The sequence below is a fragment of the Protopterus annectens genome, chromosome 3.part1 (assembly GCF_019279795.1).
Source record: "Protopterus annectens isolate FY-2018-M chromosome 3.part1, PAN1.0, whole genome shotgun sequence".
NCBI lineage: Eukaryota > Metazoa > Chordata > Ceratodontiformes > Protopteridae > Protopterus > Protopterus annectens.
Window position 1 is genome coordinate 1,357,236,172 of NC_056732.1, and position 27,534 is coordinate 1,357,263,705.

Below are 27,534 nucleotides of genomic sequence, written 5' to 3' on the forward strand. Positions count from 1 at the left end.
CAAGCCTGAACACTCACTTCCTGTGACAGCTAAAGGATTCCCTCTCAGGATATGCTCAGCAAATCAACTGTCACAGGAAGAGACTGAGGGAAGAAAGAGGTTTTGAAACCTGGCCAGTACTGGGTTACCTTGGCAGACAGGCCAAAATGCAACTGAGGCAGTGAAGAATATGAACATCTACCGTTACAGGTAAGTTGGACTTATGCAACTGTACTTTACTTTTATATAGTAACCGTAAGATCAAGTAAACTTATTAAAAAGAAAATAATTTCTCCATGGTATTGCCGTGTTGGAAAATGGTATTTAATAAAGGTACTTGCAATTTAGTTTTCACACTTTTGAGTGTTGTGTTTACATATGTGGATTAGTCTTTGGCATTCCTCTCCTCTCTCTTGCAAAGAAAATGTGAGGTAAACTGAGATGTGTGGCCTGCTCAGAAAGCATTTTAGTAATGGATCAGAAAATAAGCAGCCCAGAACTCCACATGCACAGTGCTTGATGCAGAGTACTTACATGAGTACACAGCTAATGGAGCCATATGCTCACATTATTTATCTTAGTGTAGAACTGATGATGCACTTAACTGACTGCTGAACTGATGTGCCAGACAGCAAATCAAATGGAAAGCAAGGACAACCATCATGGCTTAAGGAAACAGGCAGTCCAAAGTCTTAATCAGGGATTATCAAAGTTCACAATTTCTAAAAAATTAAAAATGAAGCTAATATCAGGGATTCAGTAATACAGTAAAAATCCATCATACCTGACAAAAAAAAAAAACACAGCTGGGTTATGTCTCACTTGTGGATAGAGATTTGAAACAAAGGAACAATTTTGGCTCATTGATGGATCCATGCCAACAGGGACTGCAGTGTATTCCAGACTATGTTTAGTCTTTCACATCTATTCATTGTTTGGTCCTACTCACTTAAATTGGGGAAGAAGCTGCAGTAAAATTACCTGGATTTGACTGTATCACCGATCCCTTTATGACACTAATAAGGGACATAGTTGAGCCTATGCTAGAAGGCAAATAAATAGAGGCATGGATCAGATGACAGTATCTGTAAGAGAAGTGATCAGGGGGAGCATATCATAGAAATGTAATCATGCTTAAAGAGAGTAGCTATCAAGCCCTCTTTAAGTGAGAGGGTGGGAGGTTGGCATAATGGTTAAGGTGCTTGCCTTATAAACCAAAGGTGCAGGGTTTGATTCTCACATAGAATAATTGGCTAGGCTTAAAATGGCCCACAAATGCAGTTAGCCTAGTACTATTATATGAACCTATGAACCTATAAGTGCAGATTTAACAATGACTTGAGGAGGTAAGTACTGATTTTCAAGATGTTGAGCGAGAGAGAAGTGTAGCTAATCAGCTATGTCAAAGTGAAACAGAGAAGGAATAGTAAAATGAAAACTAGACCAGAGTGAGAAGCTGGCATACAGTAGTGGAGTAAGTGTACTTTGGGCCCTAGGTACTTTTCAAACCATGCCCCCCAATTTCCTATCACAACTTTTTTTGGACAACACATAAATGCTCATTTTCTTTTGGATTTAAGTCCATTTAATCTCCTATCATTATAAATCACCAATTTATATACCCATCAGTTATAGTCACTTGATTGTGTATACCTTAAATGCCCAATTGTGATAAAACAATAGCCACAGCAAAATCTTCCAAATTGCTTTACACAAATGCATTCTAGTAATGCAAAGCGAGACTAATAACTGTTTAATTTGACCACAATATTCAGAGTTAGGCATTCTCATCCACAGATAGACCTCATTCCCAGTAAGTATAGCCCCATTGTTTACTGTTTACACTGCAGATGTCTGACTGTGAGAAAATAAATAATTACGGACACAATAATAACTTTAGGTTCATAGGTGTTTACTAGGCTAATGACCACAAGGGCCTTTTTAAGCCTACCCATGTATCCAAAATCTCTGACAAGTTCTGATGCCCTTGAAAAGTGTAAGTGGGGGCTTGGGAGATTAAACATTTACAAGCTAGGGCCTGGGAGATGAACCATTTACAGGTTGCCTTTGTCCATTAAAGACATAGGTGCCAAACCAAGGATGAATTACCTGTTCCCTATACATTATCTAATTGTCCAGGTTGCACTTGAATTGGGTTTGGGAGGCAGTCTGCTTCACATGGATGGGGAGCCTGTTCCAGAGATGGGGTAATCTCTGGGATACATACCTATCTCTCCAGCAGGTCCTATTTATTTCACAGGCAAAGTTTAAGACTTTAGAACAGGTAATTCTGGTGTTGTTTGTTTTGTGGATATGCAAGAGGTCCATCAGAGTGGGGTCTGACAATGCCCTGTTTGTCAGACATAGATCTCCCCTCAAAAGCCTGTAGGAGACAGAATACAGAGATAGAACCTTGAGGTGGTCTGCGTAGGACATTTTATTTAAGTCCTGTGTTCTTCTAGTGAGGAGCCTCTGTGGACATTCCATTTGTTGGATATGCCTGGTTAAGTATATAATAAAGGAGGCATTGTACTCAATGATCGGTCTGATGAATTCAGAATACAGTGGAGCAATGACTTCTTTGGACTTAGATGCCATACCTTTGTTTATAAGTTGAGAAACACAGAATGATTTCCTCACTATTTTAGACATGTGATGGTCAAAGGTTAGATTATTATCTATGTGTGTCCCTAAGTCCCTGACTACTGGGTCATCTCTAAGGGGTGTGTAGTCAATATAATAGTTACCAGGGGTGGATGACTTCCCAAAGGATACTATTATGCATTTCTTGGCATTTAGTTTCAGTGTGGCTCGGGCACCAGTTGTTTGTCTGTGTCAGCCCCTACTGGAGAACATTTGTGTCAGTGTGGGATTCAATGACAGCTCCTAATTTGCAATCATCTGCAAATTTAGTCAGCCAGAGACCACTGACATTGGCCTTGACTTTAGAGAAGTAAATGCCAAAAAGGAGCGGTCCAAGGACTGATCCCCGAGGGACTCCAATTGTGACTGGCCTCTTTAGAGGTGGACCCCCTGGTTCTAACTTCCCGGGTCCTGTCTGTGAGCCAATTGGCTATCCATCGGGTGACATATGAGTTTGTACCTAGCTTCTTGAGTCTGTCAACAATGCCTGAGTGGGGTATTGTGTCAAATGCCTTGGCCGGATCAAGGTAGGTAGTGTGAACCATTTTTCCCTCATACATTGCTTTGGTGACCTTCTCAAAGAAGACCACCAGGTTGAGTAGTCATGATCAGCCCTTGACGAAGCCAAACTGGGTTGGGTCCAGTGTCTGGAGGTTATTACTATTGATCATTTCCATGATAATTATTTCCCTGGCTTTACATATAAGACTAGTGAGACTTATGGCTCTGTAGTTTTGTGCAGAGGGTTGACTATTGCTGTTCTCCATTCATAAGGCACAAAGCCTGTTTGGAGGCTATAGTTAAACAGCAATTCCAGAGGCCCTGATAGGTCATGTTTCATGCTATTTAGAAGGCATCCTGGGATATTATCTGGGCCCATTGATGCAGTGTTCTTGGCCTTAGAGAGACCATTAAGGACCCATTCCGTAGTGATAGCAGGTTGAGGGGGAGAGGGGGTAAAGTTGGAGCTGAATTTATTGGCCAGTAGGTTTGCTATATCTTCTGGCTCAGTATAGGTGTGTCCATTTACAATGAACTCTGCACACAATTATGTATTGCCTTTGAGGTTGCGGATATAGCTAAAGAATGTCTTAGGTTCATAGGTTCATAGGTTTATACTAGGCTATCTGCCCTAAGGCATTTATAAGCCTAGCCCAAAGTTTTGTGGCTTACGCCCCCTTATGTTAAAAAATGTGCCCAGTAGTTTGTTGTGCCTCTGTCCAGCAACACAGTGACATGATTATGATTGGGTAATGATCTCCCATCCACCCCACCATCACTCTTTTCCAAGAGCCAGCGGTGCTCTGCCAGTGCTCTGCCTCACACTTCATAGGATTTTATTCATTCTGGTGACAAATCTATCCCTCAAATCTATCCCCTCCAGCATGTCCTATTTATATCCGTGGTAAGGTTTAAGTCAGCTTGCTCTAGTGGATCTGGATTTTTTGGATTTTGCAGGCATAGTATTTCGGGTTGTCCTTGGCCAAGGAGGCCAAATTCACCTCAAATTTGGCTTTGGTAGACTTTATTTGTCCTCTGAGTTGTTTGTTTAGTTTGATGAGAGTGCTTTTATCCTGCTGGTTGCTGCACCTCATAATTTCTGCCATGATTTTCTTCCTTTTGTTATACAGCCTATTGATTTTGTGATTCCACCAGAGTGGCTTGTTTCTTGAGTTAGTTCTGTACTGCCTGGTGGGTTCAGCTGCCTCTATGCAGCTACTAACATGCTTGTACAGGGTTTATGTGAACAGTTCTGCATAGGCAGCAGTGCTCTTGGGGTTTATGGGGGCTTGAAATTTTGACAGGTTATCCATTAATAGCAGGAGGTTAGCCTTAGAGTGGTTCCTGAATATTCCAGGTTTAACTGGGGGGGGGGGGGGGGGGGGGGTCCATGTTTTATTTTTACTTCAAAGCAGACCATTTTGTGGTCCGACCTTACCATAGAAGACATTACAGTAAGGGCTGTGCAGCACTCTGTCATATTAGTAAGGACCAGATCTAGTCTGGCTACACCCATGGTTGGTGTATTGACTATCTGGTTCAGGGAGTTTATGTTTACAAAATCCAGGAATCCCTGTGCCTGTACATTTGGTGTCATATAGGATTCCCTAGTTAATAGTGGGGTGATTAAAGTCACCCATGACTATGGTATTGTATTGGAAGGTTAGTGTTTCTAATAAGTTTAAATACATGGTATGGGTTTCTTGGGTCATAGAGGGGGACCTATAGCTGGCAAGGAAGTGATACTGGATTTTCCCTACAGTGACCTGAACATGGAGCAGTTCAAGTACATTGTCCTGTTTGACCAGCCTTGAGGTATATTATTTTTGATGTAAATAGAGACACCTCCACCTTTAGTCCTTGTATGTGTAGTAGCTGATCTAAATGTGGGGAAGACATTATAACCTTGCACTGTTGGTGTGCTCTCCGCAGGTTTAAACCATGTCTCAGTGACCACACAGACATCAACATTCTCTAGGGTGAAGAGAGCTCATAGGGAGTGGACTTTTTTGTTAAACTCCTAGCATTGAGCAGTAATACTTTCAGATTTTCTTGGTTTTGATTTGCTATGTTGGAAGTACTTTCAGTTTGGCATTGCCTAAAAAAAGCACTAAGGGGGAAGACAATGTTTTAGCTAATATTTGAAAGCCTAGAGGAGAGAGGTGCAGACCGTCCCTGGCAAAGCAGCATGGTCTGTTGACCATCTCCTTTCAAGCTGACACAAATTGCACCCCCTTAGAATGACACCAGAAACTAAGCCAGTTATTAAAGTAACTTATCTTTTGTTTGTATTGTGGCATCATCCTTGGAGAAGATAAAATTCTGCTCAGTGCTAGGCTTGTAACAGCTTGTGACACATATTCTGAGACAACCATGATGTCTCTGTTCATATAGTCTAGGGAGGTACTCCTCAGGTAATTTACTCCCACATGGACTATGACTGAGTCATACTGGTACTTGTGGTCCAATGACTTGAGTGCATGCATAATGTGGCAGATCCTAGCCCCTGATAAGCAACTGACCATGACTTTCTCCTTACTCAGCCTGATGAGAAGGACATCAGTGTGTCTAATGATGGAGTCTCCAATGACCAGAATGTTGGATTGTGTGGTGGCTTGCCTTATGGGCTTAGAGGTAGGGCCTCCATGAGATGCGTCTCTATGTGCTGATGTGGGTGTTGTTTTGATATAGTGCATTTGGGGCTACTGAGGGTATTTGTTATGTGTACTTCATCTAGGAGGTCTTTGTGTTTTAGGATGGTTACATTTAAGCACCTCAGCATATGTGGGTCTATATGTCTGCTTTGAATTGTGTGTGATGGGTGCATTGTGTGCACTACTGACAACCTTATTGACATTAGGAGTACTTTTATGTGAGAGCTCTGCCTCCAGTGACCTTGTGTAAATACATCTTTCACATACCATATCAGTTTGAGAATTAACCGGTTGTCAGTAAACATGAGGCAATTACTACATTGCTCCAGGATGGTAACAGAGATAGTGGGAAAGTTCATATCTGTGGCAACAGACCCTTTTTTATTGATTAGACAGCTGGAGTGAGAATAGAAAGCAATGTCAGGAGTATTCGGTTTGCAACTCTGGGGTCAGTGCTTGTCACTGTAAAGTACTTGTCCTGTGTGCAACTAGGTATTGGAGAAATTTCAATTGTGCTTTTACAAGAAAAAATGTCACTCAAGGTGTCTGAGTCTGAACAGACCACTGCCAAACACTTGATGGGAAGCTAATACTAGACCCTGGTAATTTAAGGCTGAAGTATTTAGGGGAAATATTCTGAAGTTAGAAACAAATCAAGCAGTACTTACTGAAAGCAAAGAATTAGCTTGTCAAGAATGATGAAAATAGGGGAGTCGCATGAATGGCTACTGCTTGGCTACTACTAGTGCTGGTCTCACCACAGCTCGACTATGCTGGGATATAATGCTCCTTTGCTTCTTCTCCCACCAGAAGCAAAATGTTAGCACCAACCACAAGATGAGAAGCAGGCCACAGTCTGTTTGGTGAGCCACAGTATTGTCCAAGATGATGCAAGAGTCTGTAGGCTAGTTGTAGCCTTTTCCTGGTGGATGCCTTGAATAGCAACCAAACCAATCAGGAGTGTTAAGCGCATACACTCACTATCCAACCAGAAACAGTCAGGAATCAATGCACTCTGCTCCTTCTCTCACCAGGAGCAGAATATAAGCACAAATTCCAAGCTGCCTCCTATGAAGCAGTTATTAGGCTTTCTGGTGATCAACAATCTTCGGGAAATAATGTCCCAGTGCTTCTTCTATCACCAGGAGAAAACAGAAGCACAAATCCCAAGATGACTACTGAAACACGGAATGTGGGCTCTCCAATATCTGGCGGTCTTGTAATAGATGTTTTAAGGTAAGATGAAAAAAAAAGGGTTATTATTATAAACATTGCAGTGAGCACTAAGCAATTACATATGAAAAAGGGGGTAACTAAAGTTTCAGCTGTCTAAGTGGAGCCACTAATTTTAAAAGAGCAGGATAGATTGAAAGGAGGTGGGCACTTTTGTTTTCTGGCTTTATAGAACATAGTGGGATGGCCAATAAATTTAACTAGTTTAAGGGGAGTTATGTTACAAAATGATAATTTTATGCTTACTCACAGCCAGTAAAAGGGGAGAAGGAAGGAGATATGTGGTCAAATTAACATAAGGGGCATGCAACTAGAAAGACAGCTGTGTTTAAGAACACAACAGCAACAGAGTGGCAGGGTGTGAAATAATCTGTGTAACTCACAAGAGACACAGCTGTGGTCCCTTTCCGTGTTTTAATATGCAATTCATAGCAGAATACAAGGAAAACACAGTGTAAAGAAAAGAAAATACAGTACACAAAATAGAAGAAGGCAATAAAGTAATACAAATACAAGAAATCAAAAGCAAACTAACCTTTCCCTCACAGCAAGTTGTGACAGAATCTTGGTGACCTTTTCCAGTAAATTTCAAATTTGTTTCACACAGGCACATAATATCCCAAGAATTTCAACTTATTTCTTACAAATGCACACTAGTCTTCAAAACTAGACCACTTAAACTCAGCAAACAAGAGGGTAAATTGATTTCTCCCACACACAACTCCTACCCCAATCTAGCAGGTATTAGTCACTTTTCAGTGTTCCCCTCATCTGGCTGTGATAAAAATAATACCTCTTAAAACACTTAGGACAAGAGTCAGGGACAAAGCAAAACAATAATAACAATGAAAGATAAAGGTATAGAGTCAATGTCATATTTTAAATATTGCTCTTATATACTTAAGAAGTTGTTTGAATGACAGTTTTTACATTAGCATACATTTTTGAAGAACACAAAGTCTGAACTTGAAATGCAAGTCATTATTTGGTGACTATAAACCTCAATGGCTGGCCAGAAAATACACATCTTTTGAGAAATTGTCAAAAAAAACAGTAAGCAATCTCAGATATGTTCTGTAAAATCAGTGACTTTTTCAACTTTGCTTTACACAAACAGTAACTAGAGAATAAATACTGTAACTAATTTCATACAAATGCACCCTAGTCATATAAAGCCAGACTTTAAGCCAAGTAAAAGATAAGAAGGTAAGTTACTTTCATCCACAACCAGACCCCCATTTAGTGACTGCAGTCTTCAATTGCTTGGCAGAAAAATATTAAATATATGAGGCAAAGTCAGGGATATTCTTTGAAATCAGGAACAGTCTCAACTTTGTTTCATACAAACAGTTGCCAGAGAATAAATATTCCAATGTGTTATATGGAAATACAAAATGGTAAGTTGTTTTTAACAACACCTAGCCTCCACTCACCATTTAGTGGCTGAAATCCACAATGATTTGCCAGACAAAAATGCCAAATAGTAACCAGAGAAAAAATATTCCAACTTATTGCATACAAATGCACACTGGTCCTATAAAGCAATGCCCCCCCCCCCCCATTACTAAGAGTATAAAGGGGCACATGAAAGACAGACAACAAAACACATAAGGTTCTAACCAGCAGTGGGACAGATTCAAAATGAAACTCTCCACAGTGTAAAAAGTCATTATGATGCAAGCACAGAACCTGAGCAGTATATATTCAAAAGCAGTTGTAACTAACGGGTGGATTCATATAAAAAATCATCAATCATTAATCATGTTGTAAGTAATTGGGGGACTCAGATAAAAAATCATCAATCATTAATCATTACTATAAAGGAAAAAAGTGAGCTTGAGGAAACTTATTAAAAGACTTAATACATTGCTAGCTTTCGTAGTATCAGGAAACAGAAGGAGTCACCACGTATAAATCAATACCTCCGTATGTAGCAAAACAGAATAAAATTTATTGTAGAATAAAATGAGCGCTTTCGCATAGACAAGCTATGCTTCTTCAGATTACATATACAAATGAAACTTTTTCTTTTTATACATGAAAAACACTTTTGGCGGGCTTTTCAATTGCTTCAATTAATCAATCAAAGGAATTACCAAAAATTTCCAACACTTAAAGTTTCCAACACTTAAAATGCTCATGATACTCTTGATGCATAGAAAAATACATGTTAACATAATATCTAACATTCACAGAAGGCCTATATGGCTGCTAGTACAGAAATCGTGTGACATTTTCCAACAAAAATTATAAACGATAACAGTATTTCATTCCCGTCTCAAATTGAAACAATTACATTTTTCTTCATATATAATAGGTGTTAGCCAGCAGGATTTCATTCTGTAGAACATAACAGTGTTCAAGGCACCTGATTTATAGAGTGCAAATATCATAATCAGGCACTATATGAAATTGTTTAAACATAGTGACAGCGATCATGAAACCTCCTACCATAGCTCAACATTCCTATGTAATCTCAAGGTGTCCTGCTCGTATGAAACGAGAATGCGTGAAATAAAAACTTTTACTGTTTGCGTTTTATAATCAATAGGATTGACTTCCACATAAACATAAAATTCTATTGTTAATCATCAAGAGGATTTATTATAGAACATAATGCTGATATGTATCCAAAATGTATATATTTTTTTAAAAAAGAAAAGGACAGATCCATTTTAGTGAAGCCTTATTTATAAACTAAAGCTAAAAATTAAAAATTAGAGAGCGAGCTCTAAGGGAAGACCTCTATCATAAAGATCTCACGTCAAATTTGTGGACATGACGCGTTTTTAATGTATGTCATAATACAGCAAATTTATAATTGCTTATGTGATTGCCCAGAATATTAAAAGTCATGAGGTGTAATAAAATAATATATAATATCAAAATAAAATAAACTATTCTAAGCGCAACCAGTCAACCATAGTGTATCAAAGCTTGATTGATAATGTAACTCTTATTGATGAAATATATCTAGAACATCTAATTTCAACAGTAAAGATTAGTAAAAGTTAACGAAAATACAATTCAATAAAGACTCACTAAGAATCAAGTTAAAATATAGAACTGACTGAAGTAGCCTCAATGTAGGATATACTATTATAGAGGTCTATTATTTAATATGGGCTTTATAGACAAAGATTGATTTATCCCAGGATCGACATGTGCTTTCAGTAAAAGTATCCATTTTAATTCCATGCAGGCTAAATGGTTAATGTTATCTCCTCCCCTGGCATTGTCTCTCAGTACTTGTAATACTTTAAAAGTAAAATAATGTGAATTAAACTCATTGATATGTTTTGCAAGTGCATTTTGCTCATTCTTCTTCCTGATGTCGTAGAGATGATTATACACGCTGTCTCTAAGTCTCCTCTTGGTGAGACCTACATAGAACGCTGGGCAGCATTCACATGTGGCAAGGTATACAAGATTTGTGCTATCACAGCTGTAGAGATTGTTTGGTTTGAAAACATATAATCCTTGAGGATGTTCGAAAATTTGTTTCCTAGAGATATGTGGGCACATATGACACTTACCACAAGAAAAAGTCCCTGTCTTGAGTGGAATCATCTCCTTATTGGTGATATTATATTTATCAATGCACAAAATTTGTTTAAGGTTACTGCAATTTCTGTAACTAAAATTAGGGTATGTGCCAACTATCTGTGTGGTGTATGGATCCATGTTTAATATATTCCAGTTCTTTTTAATAATTTTTTGGATATTTAGTACATCACTCGTGTATTTCAACAGAAATGATATTTTTTCTATATGGCCTTGCTTTTTGTTTTTACGATGAAAAAACTGGTGGAAACCCTGTGTCGGAGTATGCGTAGTCAACGGAGTACCTAATACATGCTGTTTACAATCCCTAATAAGATTGTTGTTGTATCCTCTGTCTTTAAATAACTGTTCTAACAGTGCAACTTCATGCAAACAATCAGCTTTATTTGTACAGATTCTTGATATTCTGTTAAGTTGACTAATGACTATACCTGGGAAAGTATGTCTAGGATGCATGCTCTCAAACTTTAATAAAGAATTCTTCCAAGTTGGTTTTCTGTAAAGTGAAGTACTGATTTGCCTATCTGTATTAAACCTTAAAGTTAGGTCTAGAAAATTAATCTCTGAGCTCGAGGTTTCAATAGTGAACCTAAGAAAAGGACTCGTGGTTTCTATGTCTTTTATAAACTTAATACAGTCATTCTGACTACCTTCCCATACAAGGAGTACATCATCTACAAACCTTTTGTAGAGCTTGACATTGCCAAATAAAGTGTGATTAAATAGGAACTTACTTTCCCATTCATGGACTACTAGGTTTGCATAACTGTTAGCGCAGGGGGTGCCCATGGCAACCCCCCACTTCTGTAAGTAAAAGTTATTTTTGAATATAAAAACGTTGTTATTAAGTACTATCTCAAGCAGATAGTTAATCAATATCTGTCTGTTCTTACTATATTGAGATTTAGTGAGTAATAAATCATTTATGGCTTGCTGTCCTAACTCATTAGGTATGCATGTAAACAAGTTGACTACGTCCATTGTTACTAATAGATAATTGGAAACATCTTTATCAAGTTTAAAGTCTCTCAGAGACTGAATCAGTTGATAAGAATCTGACAGTATATTAGGAATTGCATCTACCATTGGTCTCAACATGCGTTCCAAAAAGGAAGAGATGGTGTATGTACACCATCTTTCACTGGCTACAATGGGTCTCATCGGCACAGGTGTAACATTTTTATGTATTTTGGGCAGGCCTTTTATGACCGGTACCACAGGGAATTCAATCATGAAATACTCGTAGATCTCACAGCTAATTTGCCCACAAAGTAAAAGGTCGTACAAGTCTGCCTGTATTCTCTTAATGATGTTATCAACAAAAGCCTTAGACACTAATGAATATGTGTCATTATCAGCAAGCATAGATGTCATGGTGGTAACATATTCAGTGGTGTTGAGCAGTACTACCGCCCCGCCCTTATCTGCAGGTTTGATGGTTATTGTTGGATCCCATTTTAGTTGATTAAGCGATCTTTGCTCTTGTTCTGTCAGATTGAAAAAGTTGCATCTTTTATGATTTCTAGCAAAATAATCATAAATATCTTTTTCACACAGTTTGGAGAAACATTCCAGGTTGTGTGGAATAGGTGGCATAAAGCTACTTTTCCGTTTGAAAAACTCTTTAATAGCATCTGTCTGTATAGCAATTTTATCTTTAAAGAATAACTTTAAAGCCACATTTCGACAGAATAATCTAAGGTCTATCAAAGTCTCACTCAATTGGCTAACTTGAGAGGGTATAAAATTAAGTCCTTTGTTAAGAAGTGTGACAGCAGATTCTGACAATGGAAAATCTGATAAGTTACAGACTAGATCACTTAGTTCCTTTGCTTTCTCGTCTCTTATATACTTAAGAAGTTGTTTGAATGACAGTTTTTACATTAGCATACATTTTTGAAGAACACAAAGTCTGAACTTGAAATGCAAGTCATTATTTGGTGACTATAAACCTCAATGGCTGGCCAGAAAATACACATCTTTTGAGAAATTGTCAAAAAAAACAGTAAGCAATCTCAGATATGTTCTGTAAAATCAGTGACTTTTTCAACTTTGCTTTACACAAACAGTAACTAGAGAATAAATACTGTAACTAATTTCATACAAATACACCCTAGTCATATAAAGCCAGACTTTAAGCCAAGTAAAAGATAAGAAGGTAAGTTACTTTCATCCACAACCAGACCCCCATTTAGTGACTGCAGTCTTCAATTGCTTGGCAGAAAAATATTAAATATATGAGACAAAGTCAGGGATATTCTTTGAAATCAGGAACAGTCTCAACTTTGTTTAATACAATCAGTTGCCAGAGAATAAATATTCCAATGTGTTATATGGAAATACAAAATGGTAAGTTGTTTTTAACAACACCTAGCCCCCACTCACCCTTTAGTGGCTACAATCCACAATGATTTGCCAGACAAAAATGCCAAATAGTAACCAGAGAATAAATATTCCAACTTATTGCATACAAACGCACACTGGTCCTATAAAGCAATGCCCCCCCCATTACTAAGAGTATAAAGGGGCACATGAAAGACAGACAACAAAACACATAAGGTTCTAACCAGCAGTGGGACAGATTCAAAATGAAACTCTCCACAGTGTAAAAAGTCATTATAAAGCAAGCACAGAACCTGAGCAGTATATATTCAAAAGCAGTTGTAACTAACGGGGGGATTCATATAAAAAAATCATCAATCATTAATCATGTTCTAAGTAATTGGGGGATTCAGATAAAAAAATCATCAATCATTAATCATTAATCATTACTATAAAGGAAAAAATTGAGCTTGAGGAAACTTATTAAAAGACTTAATACATTGCTAGCTTTGTTTTAAAAGTATAAGATCATAAATACCCAGTTAGGTAAAGTTGGTTTAAAAATGTCAATACCTCTGTTTATTAAAGTTTATATCTCGGTCTGCTATAGCTTGCTAAATTGTATTTTCACAAAAACATAATTATCTGTAAATGTTTTATTCAGCTGCAAGGACTCAAAAACAACTTTTGAGTACTATTGGCAGTTGTGTGGTTCTTGCAGCATGGGATAAGGTACAGTTACTAAAAGAAGCATTGCCATATAGTTGGCAAAACAAAACAGTAGTTGTGCAGAACTTGGATTCTGTGAACAGATATTTTCCCCTTACATGCATCATAAAAAGAGAGACATAAATGCATCTTCAGTTTGTAATAAACTATGGGAATACCTTCACTGTTGCTCACACACTGTTTTGAAAATTAGGTTATAGTTACTAATAGAATGCTTTCTACAGGTTTCAGGCATATCAGTATTGCAGCAATTGATTTCAGTTTAGGTACTTATTAAATTCAAACCATTTTTATTTGCTGTATATTTAGTGTTTTGTTTATCTAGTACAGCGTTAAATAGTTCTAAATTGCACTTCTGGGAAGTATGCATACAGGACACCAAAGTAAAATCTCATACTAATGAGATATCAATCCCACATAATAAGCTTTAAGTCATCTTTTTTCAGTAACAAGACCTCAACTCAGGATACCACCTCTCCAAGCTCAGAAGACTCAAAGATTTCAAAAAATTCCATAAACTACTGTAGCACTCAGCAGACTTATCCAAATGCAATAGTTTAAACCAACACTCCATTATATGAGCACCATAACACATAAAGCTCATCTCTCTAGAAATGCCACAGGAAGATGTGCTTCTCCGTAAATTTAAAATTTGCTTGATTCAAAACCATAATGAAGTCATTCAAATGCCCAGTCTGTTTCCATAGTGTAAAATTGTCTGGCTATCATGCTATTACAGGTCATCAAGAAGTAAGGGTCAGTGAACCTGTTAATGAAGCTGGATTCAGTTCTCTTTCACAGACTATTACAAAGGTAGTAAGATACAGTGATGTAAGCAGGAACATCTGCTCTTACGAGACCTGAAAAATATCATATCAAGCCACATCACTGTGGGGAAAGGTAAAGACTGTTGGTTGATGTAGGTTGGTGAAGAGCTTTTGTGTTTGGTGATATGAAAAGTTGCTGGTGAGAGTGCTAGGGTGTTAACAATGGTGACAGGCAGAGCGGTTCAGAGAAATAGTAGTACAAAATGGTGACAGAAGGCAGGTACAAATACTTGTTTTTCAAAATGTTCCACTCACATTCACAAGTCACAGCTAGACCTAAGCGTGTCCTTGTAGAGTGCATTTTGAGAAATGTGAGAACCAGCATATCATAATAGGCTAAACAATACAAAGGTTAACAAGATAAATCATATGCTATTATCTGATGCAGTTATTATCTATACATTTACTTCATTAATAACCAGTATGCTGTAATTAAAGGAAAATGAAACGGAAAAACAAGTTGTTTAACAGAATACTAGAAAGACAGTGAATACTGTTGATTAACTAACAAACGGTAGATGCATGCTTTGAAATGGAAAGCCCAACAATGAGTAAGTCTAGCTTACTATGTGGTAAGTTTCATGGGTGTGTTACAGAGGTTAGTACAATGCACTAAGGTTATGACCTATTCAGCAACTCCTTGCTCTAGCCCAGGTTTGATTCCCTCAGCTTCCCCTGGTCTGCTTTGTAACTCCGTACAAATCATTTAACCAGACTATGCTCTGGAGCAAATGGAAAACTGGGCTCCCCAGTAGTCTGCTGGATTATATGCTTCATACATCTATGAACCTAGAGCAGTCAGATCGCATCAGATAACTTACAAAAACATGACTAACTCGGGGTGAGGTACAAACATAGCAACTCTTTTCAAAGCAGTATGAATGGATGCATGATAACGCAATAAATCACTTGAGAAAGTGGGGGTCAGTGAGTCCAGCAGCAGCAGTTTTACCCCTCTAATGGGCATTTTTCAGATAGAGACGAATTTCTCCATTGAAGTACATTCAACTTGGAAGGCTTTTGCTGTGGTTACCTTGTAGAAAAATCATACCATTTCCTCTTTGATTTAAAACCACCATAACAAAAACCTCAATAAGATTCAGAGACATGGTCCACAATACACACAGTCAGTGCACAGGGAATTGCATGGAGGGGGGATGTCTGATTTGGAGACAAATGCAGAGTGAGACTTCAGAAGTATTATGGTGTCCCTTCTTTGTGGCACAGAGGAATAGAGTCCTGACCAGCTGCTTGGCTACTGGAGCAGCCAGGTAGAGAGGGGCGAGAAGGATCATCATTTATCAATTATCAATTCACCAAATTCTGAGAGGGTTGGTGGGGTATCATACTCATGATCTGGCACTCCACCTGTGATGGAGAAGTGCAATAATCACATGACAAATAACCAATTAATTCATCATGGGAAGGCTAGACCTAACCAATGCTATGTGTGATGATGTGTGTGTGTGATGTTAGCAGCTCTGATCAATTACGGCATAACAAAAAAAAATCTCTGATATACAATTATGGGTGACACTGCATTCCACATCCTCTTCCCAACCTGCCAATGGCTGTGAATGTCCAAGAGCTGGGATGCTAGAGAGTGGAGCAACACTCAGGGGCTGATGGTCCACTAAAAGGTATATGAGGGGAAGGAAGTGCTGTGCTACAATGTGCTGTTCAGACAAGTGGTGTGAGTATCAGTATATACACAAAGGAGCTAGACAAGACCAATAGCATTACTAATGCACTTCAGAAAGAGCTGTATTAGATATCAATGCCTGCTACTGAAACTATACCGGTCCCATAAAAGGGCATCCTTGGCATCTTTGAAGTGTACACGTCCATGCAGCCCATGTAGCAGACAGGAATATATATCCTTATACAGGACTGCTACCACTGTTGCAGCTTAGCAGCATTGGATCTACTCTTACATATAATGATGAATTCCACTGTACTGAACTGACTACAGTAATGTTCAATAAGGTCCTGACATGTGTAAAGACTCTTCCCGATGAGATTTCAAACACATAGTAAGAAGTGAAATTGAGATGCAAGTGAGCAGAGATGTGAAGGAATATACAATGATCACCATGCATTTCTGTAAGTTTCTAGACTGTATCATTCCTACCTGTGTTCTAGCACTAACAACACTGGTCCACAATGTATATGGCCATCCCCTACATTTATTTATTTATTTATTTAACATTTGTTGACCGGGAAAGTCTGACTAGGTTCCACAGATCCTGTTTTCAGTGGAGGCCCGGGGAGAAATGCTCCAGAAGCATGTCTTTTAGAATGTGGGAGGAAACCGGAGTACCTGGAGGAAACCCACGCAAATGCAGGGAGAACATGCACACTCCACACAAAAGGCACCCCAGCCGAGAATCGAACCAGAGAACCTCTTGCTGTGAGGCAACAGCATTAACCGCTGCACCACTGCGCCGCCCACATGCTCCATAATGTACACCTGTGTGAGATTGAGAGCACTTACATTGGAAGGTGATCTTGGGACCTTTCACATGCTTTCTCCAAATCTATGAATGTCCAGTTGACTCTTTCCACATCTTCAACTTCTTCTCCACTATCCATCTCAATTCAAGTATCTGGTTGTTTGCATTGCATCCTGATCTGAATCCAAACCACTAATCTTCCATTTTGCTTTCTACTACTTTGATACATGAATGTGTAATCACCCTCTCTCACACTTTCATGTAGTCTGACAGGAGTTTGATACCTCTGCACTGTCTTGCAGCTATGAATATCCCCTTAGCTCTTGTACGCTAAGCATTAAAATGCTTATACTCTAATCTTTTGTCAAGGTACACTTCTTCACTAAAGACTCAAACATCTCGATCATATCTGCAAAGACTTCTGATCCTGCTACTTTCTCTGACTATACCTTTGTTAGTGCACATTGTACTTCTTCTAGGGTGCTGTCGCTCATCTCTCTCTCTCTCTCTTACATAGATGACAAGCAGGCGGGGTATTTTGTTTATATGCTTTAATACATAGAAACAGATCAGGATGGATAGCAGCATTATAAAATAAAAACGAACTGGCTAACAGACAGATCTTACATACATACATGCTTATCTCAACAGCTTACTACAAAATGGCAGTCTAGCTTGCACATGCTCAGTATTTATACACTTGTGCAAGCCTTTGGACAGCTTCTTAAAGGTACTTACACACACATTGATCTATATCCTCCCTCTTAAAAAGATTGGCCTTTGTAAAAACAATGCTAGAGTTAAATATGCATTGCTATATATACATCAGAAACAAAACACAGTGTTCATGTCCAAGTTGTTTCATATCTGCTACAGGGTTTAGAGATGCGACCATATCTCGTAACATAACAATCTGGACTAAATTTAGCAACAGGGACAGTCTTCGGTGCACAACCTGTATCAGGAATTTCTGGATTCATCACAGGAATGAGAATGTCCGGTGGAACTTCCTCTGGAATTGGAACACCAGACAACTCACTCTGAGATAAAGAGTTATCAGTTATTGGGAAGAAAATAAGTCTACAGGCAGGTGAGAAATGTGCAGAGTAAAGGTAGTGAATTTTATTTGAAATTTATGAAGGGATTGAAGGTAGTTGATGTTTATATTTAGAAACTTCATCTGTAATTTAGGGAAATAATCAGGTAAAAGCAAGGCAGTATCAGTGATATTCCAGTAGATGATTGGATACCTTGGTGGGAATAGTGCTGTATTTTATAAATTGTTCACCAAGCACCGTATTGTTAATACTTTTCAACCCTCACACACCTAGAGGAGTAACATAGCAGAATTTTATCATCTGTAAATATCCTGTATGCAAAATTAAAAAAAAAAACATGTACTAAAATTATTATATTAAACATATGTAACTAGAACTTTAGTAATATAATTCATAGGCATCACTAAGGACAGTTGTTTTCTTGCTAGCACACTTATACCTCATTAATATGTACGTAAGGCTGGGGCATTTGGTACTTCTGTGTAGGGTAAAATGTTACCTCCTTAAAAATTATTTTTTGTATGAAGGCTTTCATTATGAATGACTCCATCTATGCCTATGTAGGACTAATAAACTGAATAGAATGACATCTTGCAAGTGGTTATCTACATTATATTTAGGGAAGAAAAATAAACAGACATACAGAAAATATGAGTGCTTTGCTATTGCCTGGTGAGAAGCCATTAAGAAATACTGACATCTGATAGATTTTGTGGTGTACTTTGTGGAAAGGTATTTTCAACAAGTGCTCTACACTAACAGCAATTAAATTATCAATTAAACGTTAACTTCTGTATAATATTTTAGTAACTACTGTATGTATATATTTTTGTATGTATGTATGTATGTATGTATGTATGTACTTATTTTATTATTTTTGAAAGCTTAGTGGTGTTGGTGAAGTACTGAGAGCAACCATTTCTTGAGGGCTCCCCTCTGAAGTCTAACAAGAAACCATTACTGATAGTGTACATAGTTATTTAAGATGTTATGTATAAATACTATGGAATTTATTCAAATGTATTTGAAAAATAAAAAAATTTTGAGAAAAAAAAAGAAGCCATTACAGTTGATAATGACGTGGATACTGCAATTCCTGTGGCAGCAGCTGAGGTGTCTTTGGGAAATGCCACAGAAGCGATATGGCAATTAAATGGAAAATACTAGTATGTAGTGTTTTCTATTCACATGAGGTTAAGCTGAATAATTAGTGATTTTCCAGTATCCTTGTTGTCAGTCATAAGTGGGAGTCCGCAAACAGAGTTCCAGCACCACATCTGCAAGTGTTGTTTGCGATCATCAAATCTTTTCTGGTTCATTTTCAGTCGGAGTTTGTTAAAGTACAAGTACGCCAACTCAGCTTTGCAGTCCTGGTACACTGTGTTCTGTGAGGTCAAAAATATTTTTAATGACTTCATTGCAAACAATTAACTTAAAAGTATCAAGTTATGAGGTGAAGTCAGCACGTAGGAACAAGAATTTGAAATTTCATTTGGCACATCCAGCAATATTGAAGGTGTTTTCCTCTACCAATGTTGTTTATTTATTGACACTATTATGGTAATAGAGAGGAGTATGCACTATTACCATTCTCTTAGGAGTTGTGAAGATAGCAGGAACATTCAAGAAGGTGGTACTGTTCAATGGAAGCAGGTATTTCAGTCAGGAATGATGGGACATGACAAAATGGACTATTTGCAAAATAGTAAGCATAGGTTCATAGGTAGGCACTAGGCTATCGGCCCTGGGGCCTATACAGGCCCCGCCAAAAAGGTACCCTGGCTTTTGCCACCCCAGAAAATTATTTTCCTGTGCCACTGTCGAGCAGAGCCACAGAGGTGATCCCCGGGGTGAATTTCCTATTTCCCATCCAATCATCAAGATTTTTCTTGAAGAGTGCTAATGAGGAGCTTTGTTTGATATAGGTAGGTAGTTTATTCCAGAGTATGGGAAGTCTCTGGGACAGGAATCTATCCCTCCAGCATGTTCTGTTTATTGTGGTGACAAGGTTTATGTCCCTAGAGCGTGTAGCTCGGAGGGATTGGGATTTCTTTAAGTGGAGCACATCCAACAGCTCTGGGTTTGACATAGCTTTGTATGTTAGGCAGAGATCACCTCTGAGTAGGCGATATGCAATGGAGTAAAGCTGGAGTTGTTTGAGGTGGTCTGCGTAGGGCATCTGTTTGAGGCCGGTAATCCTTTTTGTGAGGTATTTCTGCGGCCTTTCCAGTTGTTGTAGATGTCTTGTGAGGTACATACCAAAAGGGGTGTTGTATTCTATAATGGGTCTAATGAGTGATGAGTAGAGGGGAACAATGACCTCTTTTTTTCTGGATGAGAAACCTTTTGTGATGAGGTGTGCCATGTAGGAGGATTTCCTGACTACTGTGGCGATGTGATTATCAAAGGAGAGACTACTGTCCACCTGTGTCCCAAGGACTCTTATCACACTTTCGGTGTTAAGTATACTACCGCCTATGTTGTAGTTCATGGGTACAGAGTTTTTGCCAAAGGGGATGACAATGCATTTTTTGGCATTGAGCTTGAGGTCATGGCTTTGACACCAGGCATCTGTCACAGTGAGGCCTTTTTGTAGGATGTCCACATCGTTAGGAGTTTCGATTATGGCTCCTAGTTTGCAGTCATCTGCAAACTTCATTAGCCAAAGACCTTCTGTGTTAGCCTGTACTTCAGAGATGTAGATACCAAACAGGAGAGGACCCAGGACTGAACTCTGTGGTACTCCACTTGTCACTGGTCTGAAGTCGGATTTGGAGTCTGCTACTTTCACAGTGTGGGTTCTGTCAGTGAGCCAGTTGGCAACCCATTTTGTGACATTGGGATTTATACCTAGTTTAGTGAGTTTATCTATAATTCCAGAGTGGGGGATGGTGCCAAAAGCCTTGGCAAGATCTAGACAGACTGTGTGAACCACCTTACCCTTGTCTATGGCTTTGGTGACTGCTTCAAAGAAGTCAATCAGGTTTAGGAGACATGATCTGCCTTTTAAAAACCCGAACTGGGTGGAGTCCAGAGTTTGGAGATTACCAATGTCTTTATTTATAAGTTCCATGCCTTGCAGACCAGGCTCATCAGGCTAATGGGGCTGTAGTTCCCAGGGTCCGTGGTGGCTCCCCCCTTGTGGAGTAGGATAAATGTCGCTGTGCGCCATTCAGCAGGCACAAAGCCTGAGGTGAGGCTATGACTGAACATGGTACTTAGGTGGGGTGCCAGTTTGTTCTGTAGTTCGTGTAGAACACAGCCTGAAATGTTGTCTGGTCCCATGGATGCTGTGTTCTTGGCTTTGGAGAGTGAGGTTTTTACCTGTGCAGCTGTGATTACAGGAACTTTGCATTCTTCCGGTATAGAGATGGGCTCTTTAGAGGGTGAGAGGGGGGTAAAGTTTGCACTGAACCTATCTGCCAGGATGTTGGCAATATCAGTTGGGTTTGTATATTTAGTGCCATTGTGCTGTAACTCAGAGCAGATCTGAGTGTTGCCATTGAGATTCTTGACATAGCTATAGAACGCTTTGTGGTTGTCTTTAGAATCAGTGTACTTGGATTATGAATATTCTTGGGTATCTTGATATGGTGGATTGTGAAAACTGGATGGCTTTGTTTGTGATAGTATATTTTATATGTAATATGATTTATTAATAATTGTTAGATGACGTTAGGGTTGGCCGGGCTGGTAGGGGATGTCATCCGCTATATACACATTGTATATTTACTTGTGCATATCACCAGTTTATGTCTGACAACTCTTATTACTCTCTAATGCTTGCATAATCAGTTAATTGTATGGCTTGTATGTAAAAGTGTCACTGTAAATGATGGAGCTTTTCTTCCTGGGCCTCCACTGAAAATGGGTCTTTTATCCAGTCAGGCTCTCCCAGTAAACAAATGTAAAATAAATAAATAAGATATATGTTAGTTGGGGTGAAGATTGTATTGGTATGACTACTTTATTTTGAAGGATGGTGTAAATGGTAAACAAGCTTTCTTTTGTCCAGGTTAGGATTACTAATTAAGCAGTACGTTAATAGAACTAAAATTATGATCAGCCTATTGTGAAACTCTGTCTTAATTAAATGAGTATTCAACTAAAGATTGTAGGGGTGCTCTTCTGTCAATAGTGTTTTTTTATTTTGCTGACTGTGGACTGATCTGTGATATGCAACTATAAGTGAAGACTGTATTTATGTAGCATAACATACTGGGGAATAACCTCCATCCTTGGGGGATTAGTCTTCCCTTGAAGGAGTAATGATGACCCCTGCCTTGTTGTGTGAGTCAGGCTCATGACTTTTTGAAGGAGTTTACTGGAGATGGATCAGAATTATGACTAACAGTGTATTGGCCTTATGTGTTTAAATAAGTAAGTAATAAATGTGTTTTATGGAACACTGGGAGTCTGGCTTGCTAAAAGGTGGGTGTTGGTCTACACTAGGGAATACTGTACTTTCCTTTTTCAGAGGTCTGCTGATGGGGGGTGCCCTGGAAAAGGACTGATGTTACCTCTTTGTTAGATAAAAAATGCAAGCTGATTGGGCATGCCTGGGAGATTAAAAAAATGTTGACAAAATTGTAGCCTGCAAATTGATATTTTATAATTGGACTGATGATATCCATGGTTATTGATTTAGGCTTAGTGCACACATTGATGAAGAGATTGAAAGAAGATATGGTGGGTTCTATTTTCTTAGCTTAATCTTACATTGTAATTTCATTTTATTTAGATTTAGAGTAATTTTAGAATGCAACTAATTGAGATGAATGTATGCCACTTAAAATATAGCCACTTGTGAATTTGAAACTTTAGAACTATAAGAAGTGAATTGCTTATCTGAATGCTGTTTCTGAAGAACTGGGATTACTAGTTCATGTTTTGATGTTTTAAAAGAGGCTTGGAGAATTGTAAGGGCAATTGGGGGTACAAAGGATGATTACAGTGATAGGCTATCTTTGGGTAACAGACTGTGTAACAATTGTCTCTTTCCTGAGTATGGAAGGGATGATGACTTGAGAGGGGATTGTGTTCATGGGTGTTGCTCCCTTGGTAAAGTGTAAACTTAGATGCTGGAAATATATCTTATTTTAATAGGGAGATTTTGTCTAATTTCTATTAGACTTTTTTTTCAAATTGCGGAGAAGGGACTGCATCAGTACAAGACAATTTTTTGAATGAAGTGGTACACCATCATTGCTGCTAAGATGGTGTGAAATAAGTCTGTCACCTACTCTGCAGGCATTTGTTAGAACTGTTTTCATATCATACAGTATGTTATCAACTTGTGTGGTTTCATCAATTTATTTATTTATTTGTGGGTGTTGGGCTGGATATGAAGTCATATTTTGATATTATAACTGCTAGTCTGAAATAAATGAATACAAATATTATAAAGAAATACTGACAACTAATCATGTGCTTGTCTTGCCAGGCATATCAATTTTGAATAAATCACATCCAAAATACAAATATATTCCTTAAATGTCAGCAGATTACTTGGCTTCTATATACTTTTATTCTTCCTATCAATATTGCGTAGCAGAGTAGAAACTGGACCTCAATATAAATGAGGCACCATATTTAAGTTGTAGTCAGTTCTGAATCAATTATAAATCAAGAGAACATCAGGAGATAAGTTGCGGGACATGACAATAATCATCATTTTTAAGACCGTTTCTCATCAGTTTTGCAAATACACCTCCCTGAAACAAAATGTAAGGTACCTGGCTGAGATTATTCTCCAGTTCCAACTGTCTCCTTTCTGTCTCACTCCGCACACACTCCCATTGTTCACTGAGCTGTTTCAGGCTGGTTTCCAGCATCTCAGCATTGTCATTAGCACTTGACTTCAACAAGTCTTGGCCAGCACGACATAGGGACTCAACAGTTTGTTGGTGAGACATAACATCATTCCTCAAAACCTAGAAAAACAAACAAATGCAGTCACATACTATATACTAGGACCAACCTGTTGCAAGCAGATCTGAGTTTATTGCTGCCATATGTAAGTCTTTTTTTTTTTTTTTTGCATAGTTAAATTTTAACTAACTTACCTTTCCATTCTTTTTTCTTGCATTTATCAAGCTGTTCACCAATTTTTGCAGATGACTTTTTTCTCAAATACAGATTGCTTCATTCTAATAAATATATATAATATATATAAAAATAAATATGGCCTTGCCCTTTCTTTCCGCTATTAGTTTTTGGGCATATCAGAGTGTGTTAGTAAATGTGTGTCTTTCTTATCAAATGAATAGTATTAGATTCATGATCTGGGAAAAGCCACAAAATAAAATATGGTGCTCATCCCTTTAGACCTATGTAATACCACTGTGTTTACTGTTCTAGTATAAATGAAATAAACAAACAAGCACATCTAACAGTAATCATCATCATCATCATCATCATAGGAATAACAGAAGGAAATGTTCATGCCTTTAGATTATAAGCATCAGCAGTCAATAAACTCTGAGAATAAACCAAATTAAAAGAAAACAGAAGGCATTAATAAAAGTTCATCTTTTGGCTAAAGTCACTGTTATGGCTTTCACCAGGCTGCACTACAGAATTGTATTAGTAATGTGACAGTGCAATTCATAATGCTCCATAGCTACTATTAGTTTTTAGCACATTTCATTGTAAAACATTTACCCTGATTTAGATGCATATGTTCATAGGTGTGTACTTGGCTGACAACCACTGGGGCATTTTTAAGCCAAGCCATGCATCCCCAATCTCTGAAACATTCTGGCACCATTGATAAGTGTAAGCAAGGACTTGGGAGATGAAATATTTACAAGCAGAGGTCTGGGAGATGAACCATTTACAGGCTGTCTGTGTCCATTAGAGACATAGTTGCCAAACCAGGGATATATTTCCTTTCCCCCATCCAATTGTCCAAGTTACACTTGAACTGGGTTAGGGAAGAACACTTCTTCACATGGATCGGAGAGCCTGTTCCAGACAAGGAGTAGTTTCTGGGATAGATGCATACCTGTCTCTCCAGCAGGTCCTATTTATATTACAGGCAAGGTTTATGTCTTTAGAATTGGTGATTCTGGTCTTATTTTCTTTGTGGATATGAAGGAGGCCCATCAGGGTGGGGTCTGAAGAGGCATTGTATGCCAGACACAGGTCTCCCCTCAACAGCCTGTAGGAGACAGAATACAGTGAGAGGGCCTTGAGGTGGTCTGTATAGAAGATATTATTTATTCCCTTTATTCTTTTGTGAGGAACATCTGTGGATGTTCCAATTGTTGGATATGTCAGATTAGGTACAAACCAAAGGGTGGAGTGTACACAATGATAAGTCTGATGAATACTGAATACAGTGGAACAATGGCATTCTTTGACCCAGATGCCATATATTTGTTTATAAGTTGCACAGCACAGAATAATTTCCTTACTACCATAGAGTACTCAGTGCTCAATCAATTATAAATCAAGAGAACATCAGGAGATAAGATGTGAGACATGACAATAATCATAATTTTTAAGACCCTTTCTCATCAGTTCTGCAAACTACCCCTCCATTGGACAACATTAGTGTCAGTGGGGGATTCTATGACTGCTCCCAATTTGCAATTGTCTGCAGATTTGGTCTCCGTAGGCCCTTGACATTGGCTTTGACTTCAGAGAAGTAGATGCCAAAAAAAAGTGGTCCCAGGACAGATCCTTGAGGGACTCCACTGGTGACTAATCTGTTTGTGGAGGTGGACTCTCCAACTCCAGCTTCCTGGGTCCTGCTTGTGAGCCAGCTGGCTATCCACTGGGTGACATAAGGGTTTATACCTAACCTCCTGAGTTTGTTTGCCTAAGTGGGGGATTTTGTCAAATGCCTTGGCCAGGTTAAGGTAGGCAGTCGGAACTGTTTTGTTTTGTCCATTGCTTTAGTGACCTTCTCAAAGAACTCTACCAGGTTGAGTAGGCATGTCTGCACTTGATGAAACCAATTTAGGTCAAGCCCAGTCTCTAGAGGTTTCCTATGTCATTATCGATCATTTCCATGATTGTAGATGGTCTGCATTTTTGCAAAGGGATCACAGTAGCCACTCTCCATTTATGAGGCACAAAGCCTATTTGGGGGACATGGTTAAATAGTAATTCCAGAGGACCTGATATGTTGAGTTTGATGTTATTTAGAAAGTAGCTTGGGATATTATTGGGATCCATTGCTGCGGTGTTCTTGGTCTTAGAGAGAGCAACGAGGACCTGTTCCCTAGTGATAGTTGGGGGAGTTATATTTGATGGCATTTCCTAAGAGGAGGCGGGGAGAAGGAGATGGGATAAAGTTAGAGTTGAATTTGTCTGCAAGTAGGTTTTCTAGGTCTTCTGGCTCATTGTAGGTGGGTCCATTAACAATGAGCTCTGCACACAATTTTATATTGTCTTTGAGGTTGCGGACGTAGCTAAAGAATGCCTTATGGTTGTCCTTGGTCTGAAAGGTGAGATTTGCCACAAATTTGGCTTTGTTAGACTTTATTTGTTCCCTGAGTTGTTTGTTTAGTTAGATGTGAGTTCTTTTATCCTTCTGGGCTATACACCTCTTAATTTTTATGTTATACAGCTTACTCATGTTGTGATTCCACCAGGGTGGCTTGTTTTGTGAGTTAATTCTGTATTTATTCCTGGTGATTGTAGCTGCCTCTATTCAGCTATTAACATGCATGTATATGGTTTCTGTGAACAGTTCTGCATAGGGTTTAAAGGATTTTGAAATGTTGCCAGTTTATCAAGTAATAGTAGGAAGTTAGTCTTAGAGTAGTTCTTGTACATCCCAGGGTTAGCTGGAGTTACAGGCTATATTTTTACTTCAAAGGAGACAGTTTTATGACCTGACCTTATCATAGAGGACATTACACTGGGGGCTGTGCAGCACTTTCCATATTGGTTAGTGAGAACCAAATCCGATATGTTTGTGCCCCTGGTCTGTGTATTGACAATCTGGTCCAGGGAGTTTGTGGTTACAAAATCCAGGAATCTCTGTGCATGCATGCTTGTTGTCAGACATGATTCCCAGTTAATAGTGGGATAATTAAAGTTGCCCATAAATATGGTTTTGAGTTAGATGGTGATTGTTTCCAGTAAATTTAACCACATGTTATGTGCTTCTTGGGTCATAGAGGAGGACCTATAGCTTGCAAAGAAGTGGTTTGGGATTTTGCCTACAGTGTTTTGAGCATGAAGAATCTCAAATACATTGTCCTTTTTGACCAGCATGGAGATATATTTATTTTTTATATAAATCAATAGACCTTCACCTTTAGTCTGTGCATGTGTAGGCATTATAGATTTCTGCATACAAGACAGTGTACTAACATTCTATATTGTTGTATATCATACTGCACCTTGATGTATTTTATTTTATTTGTATTTTTTCTGGGGTAAAGCACTGATTATTATTATTAACTGATTACTAATAGAAAGGGTTATATAGCTCTGGTGCCAGCCATACTATTATGGCAGTCAGCTCACTGCATTGACATCTGTGGATGAAAGGGGTCTAAATTTGTGCCCACAATATTAAACTTTTGATTTATAATGGTGCAGAGAAGGTGGC

At 38.5% G+C, this 27,534-nt stretch overlaps 1 protein-coding gene across 1 annotated transcript in view; it reads right to left on the bottom strand.

The window, feature by feature from the left end:
• The window catches only part of LOC122797773 (microtubule-actin cross-linking factor 1-like), an 899,011-nt gene that overhangs the window by 389,108 nt on the left and 482,369 nt on the right, over positions 1-27,534 (bottom strand). The window contains exon 19 of the mRNA XM_044066295.1: positions 23,699-23,896. Coding sequence (XP_043922230.1) covers positions 23,699-23,896 — 198 coding nt within the window. The remainder of the gene's footprint in view (positions 1-23,698; positions 23,897-27,534) is intronic.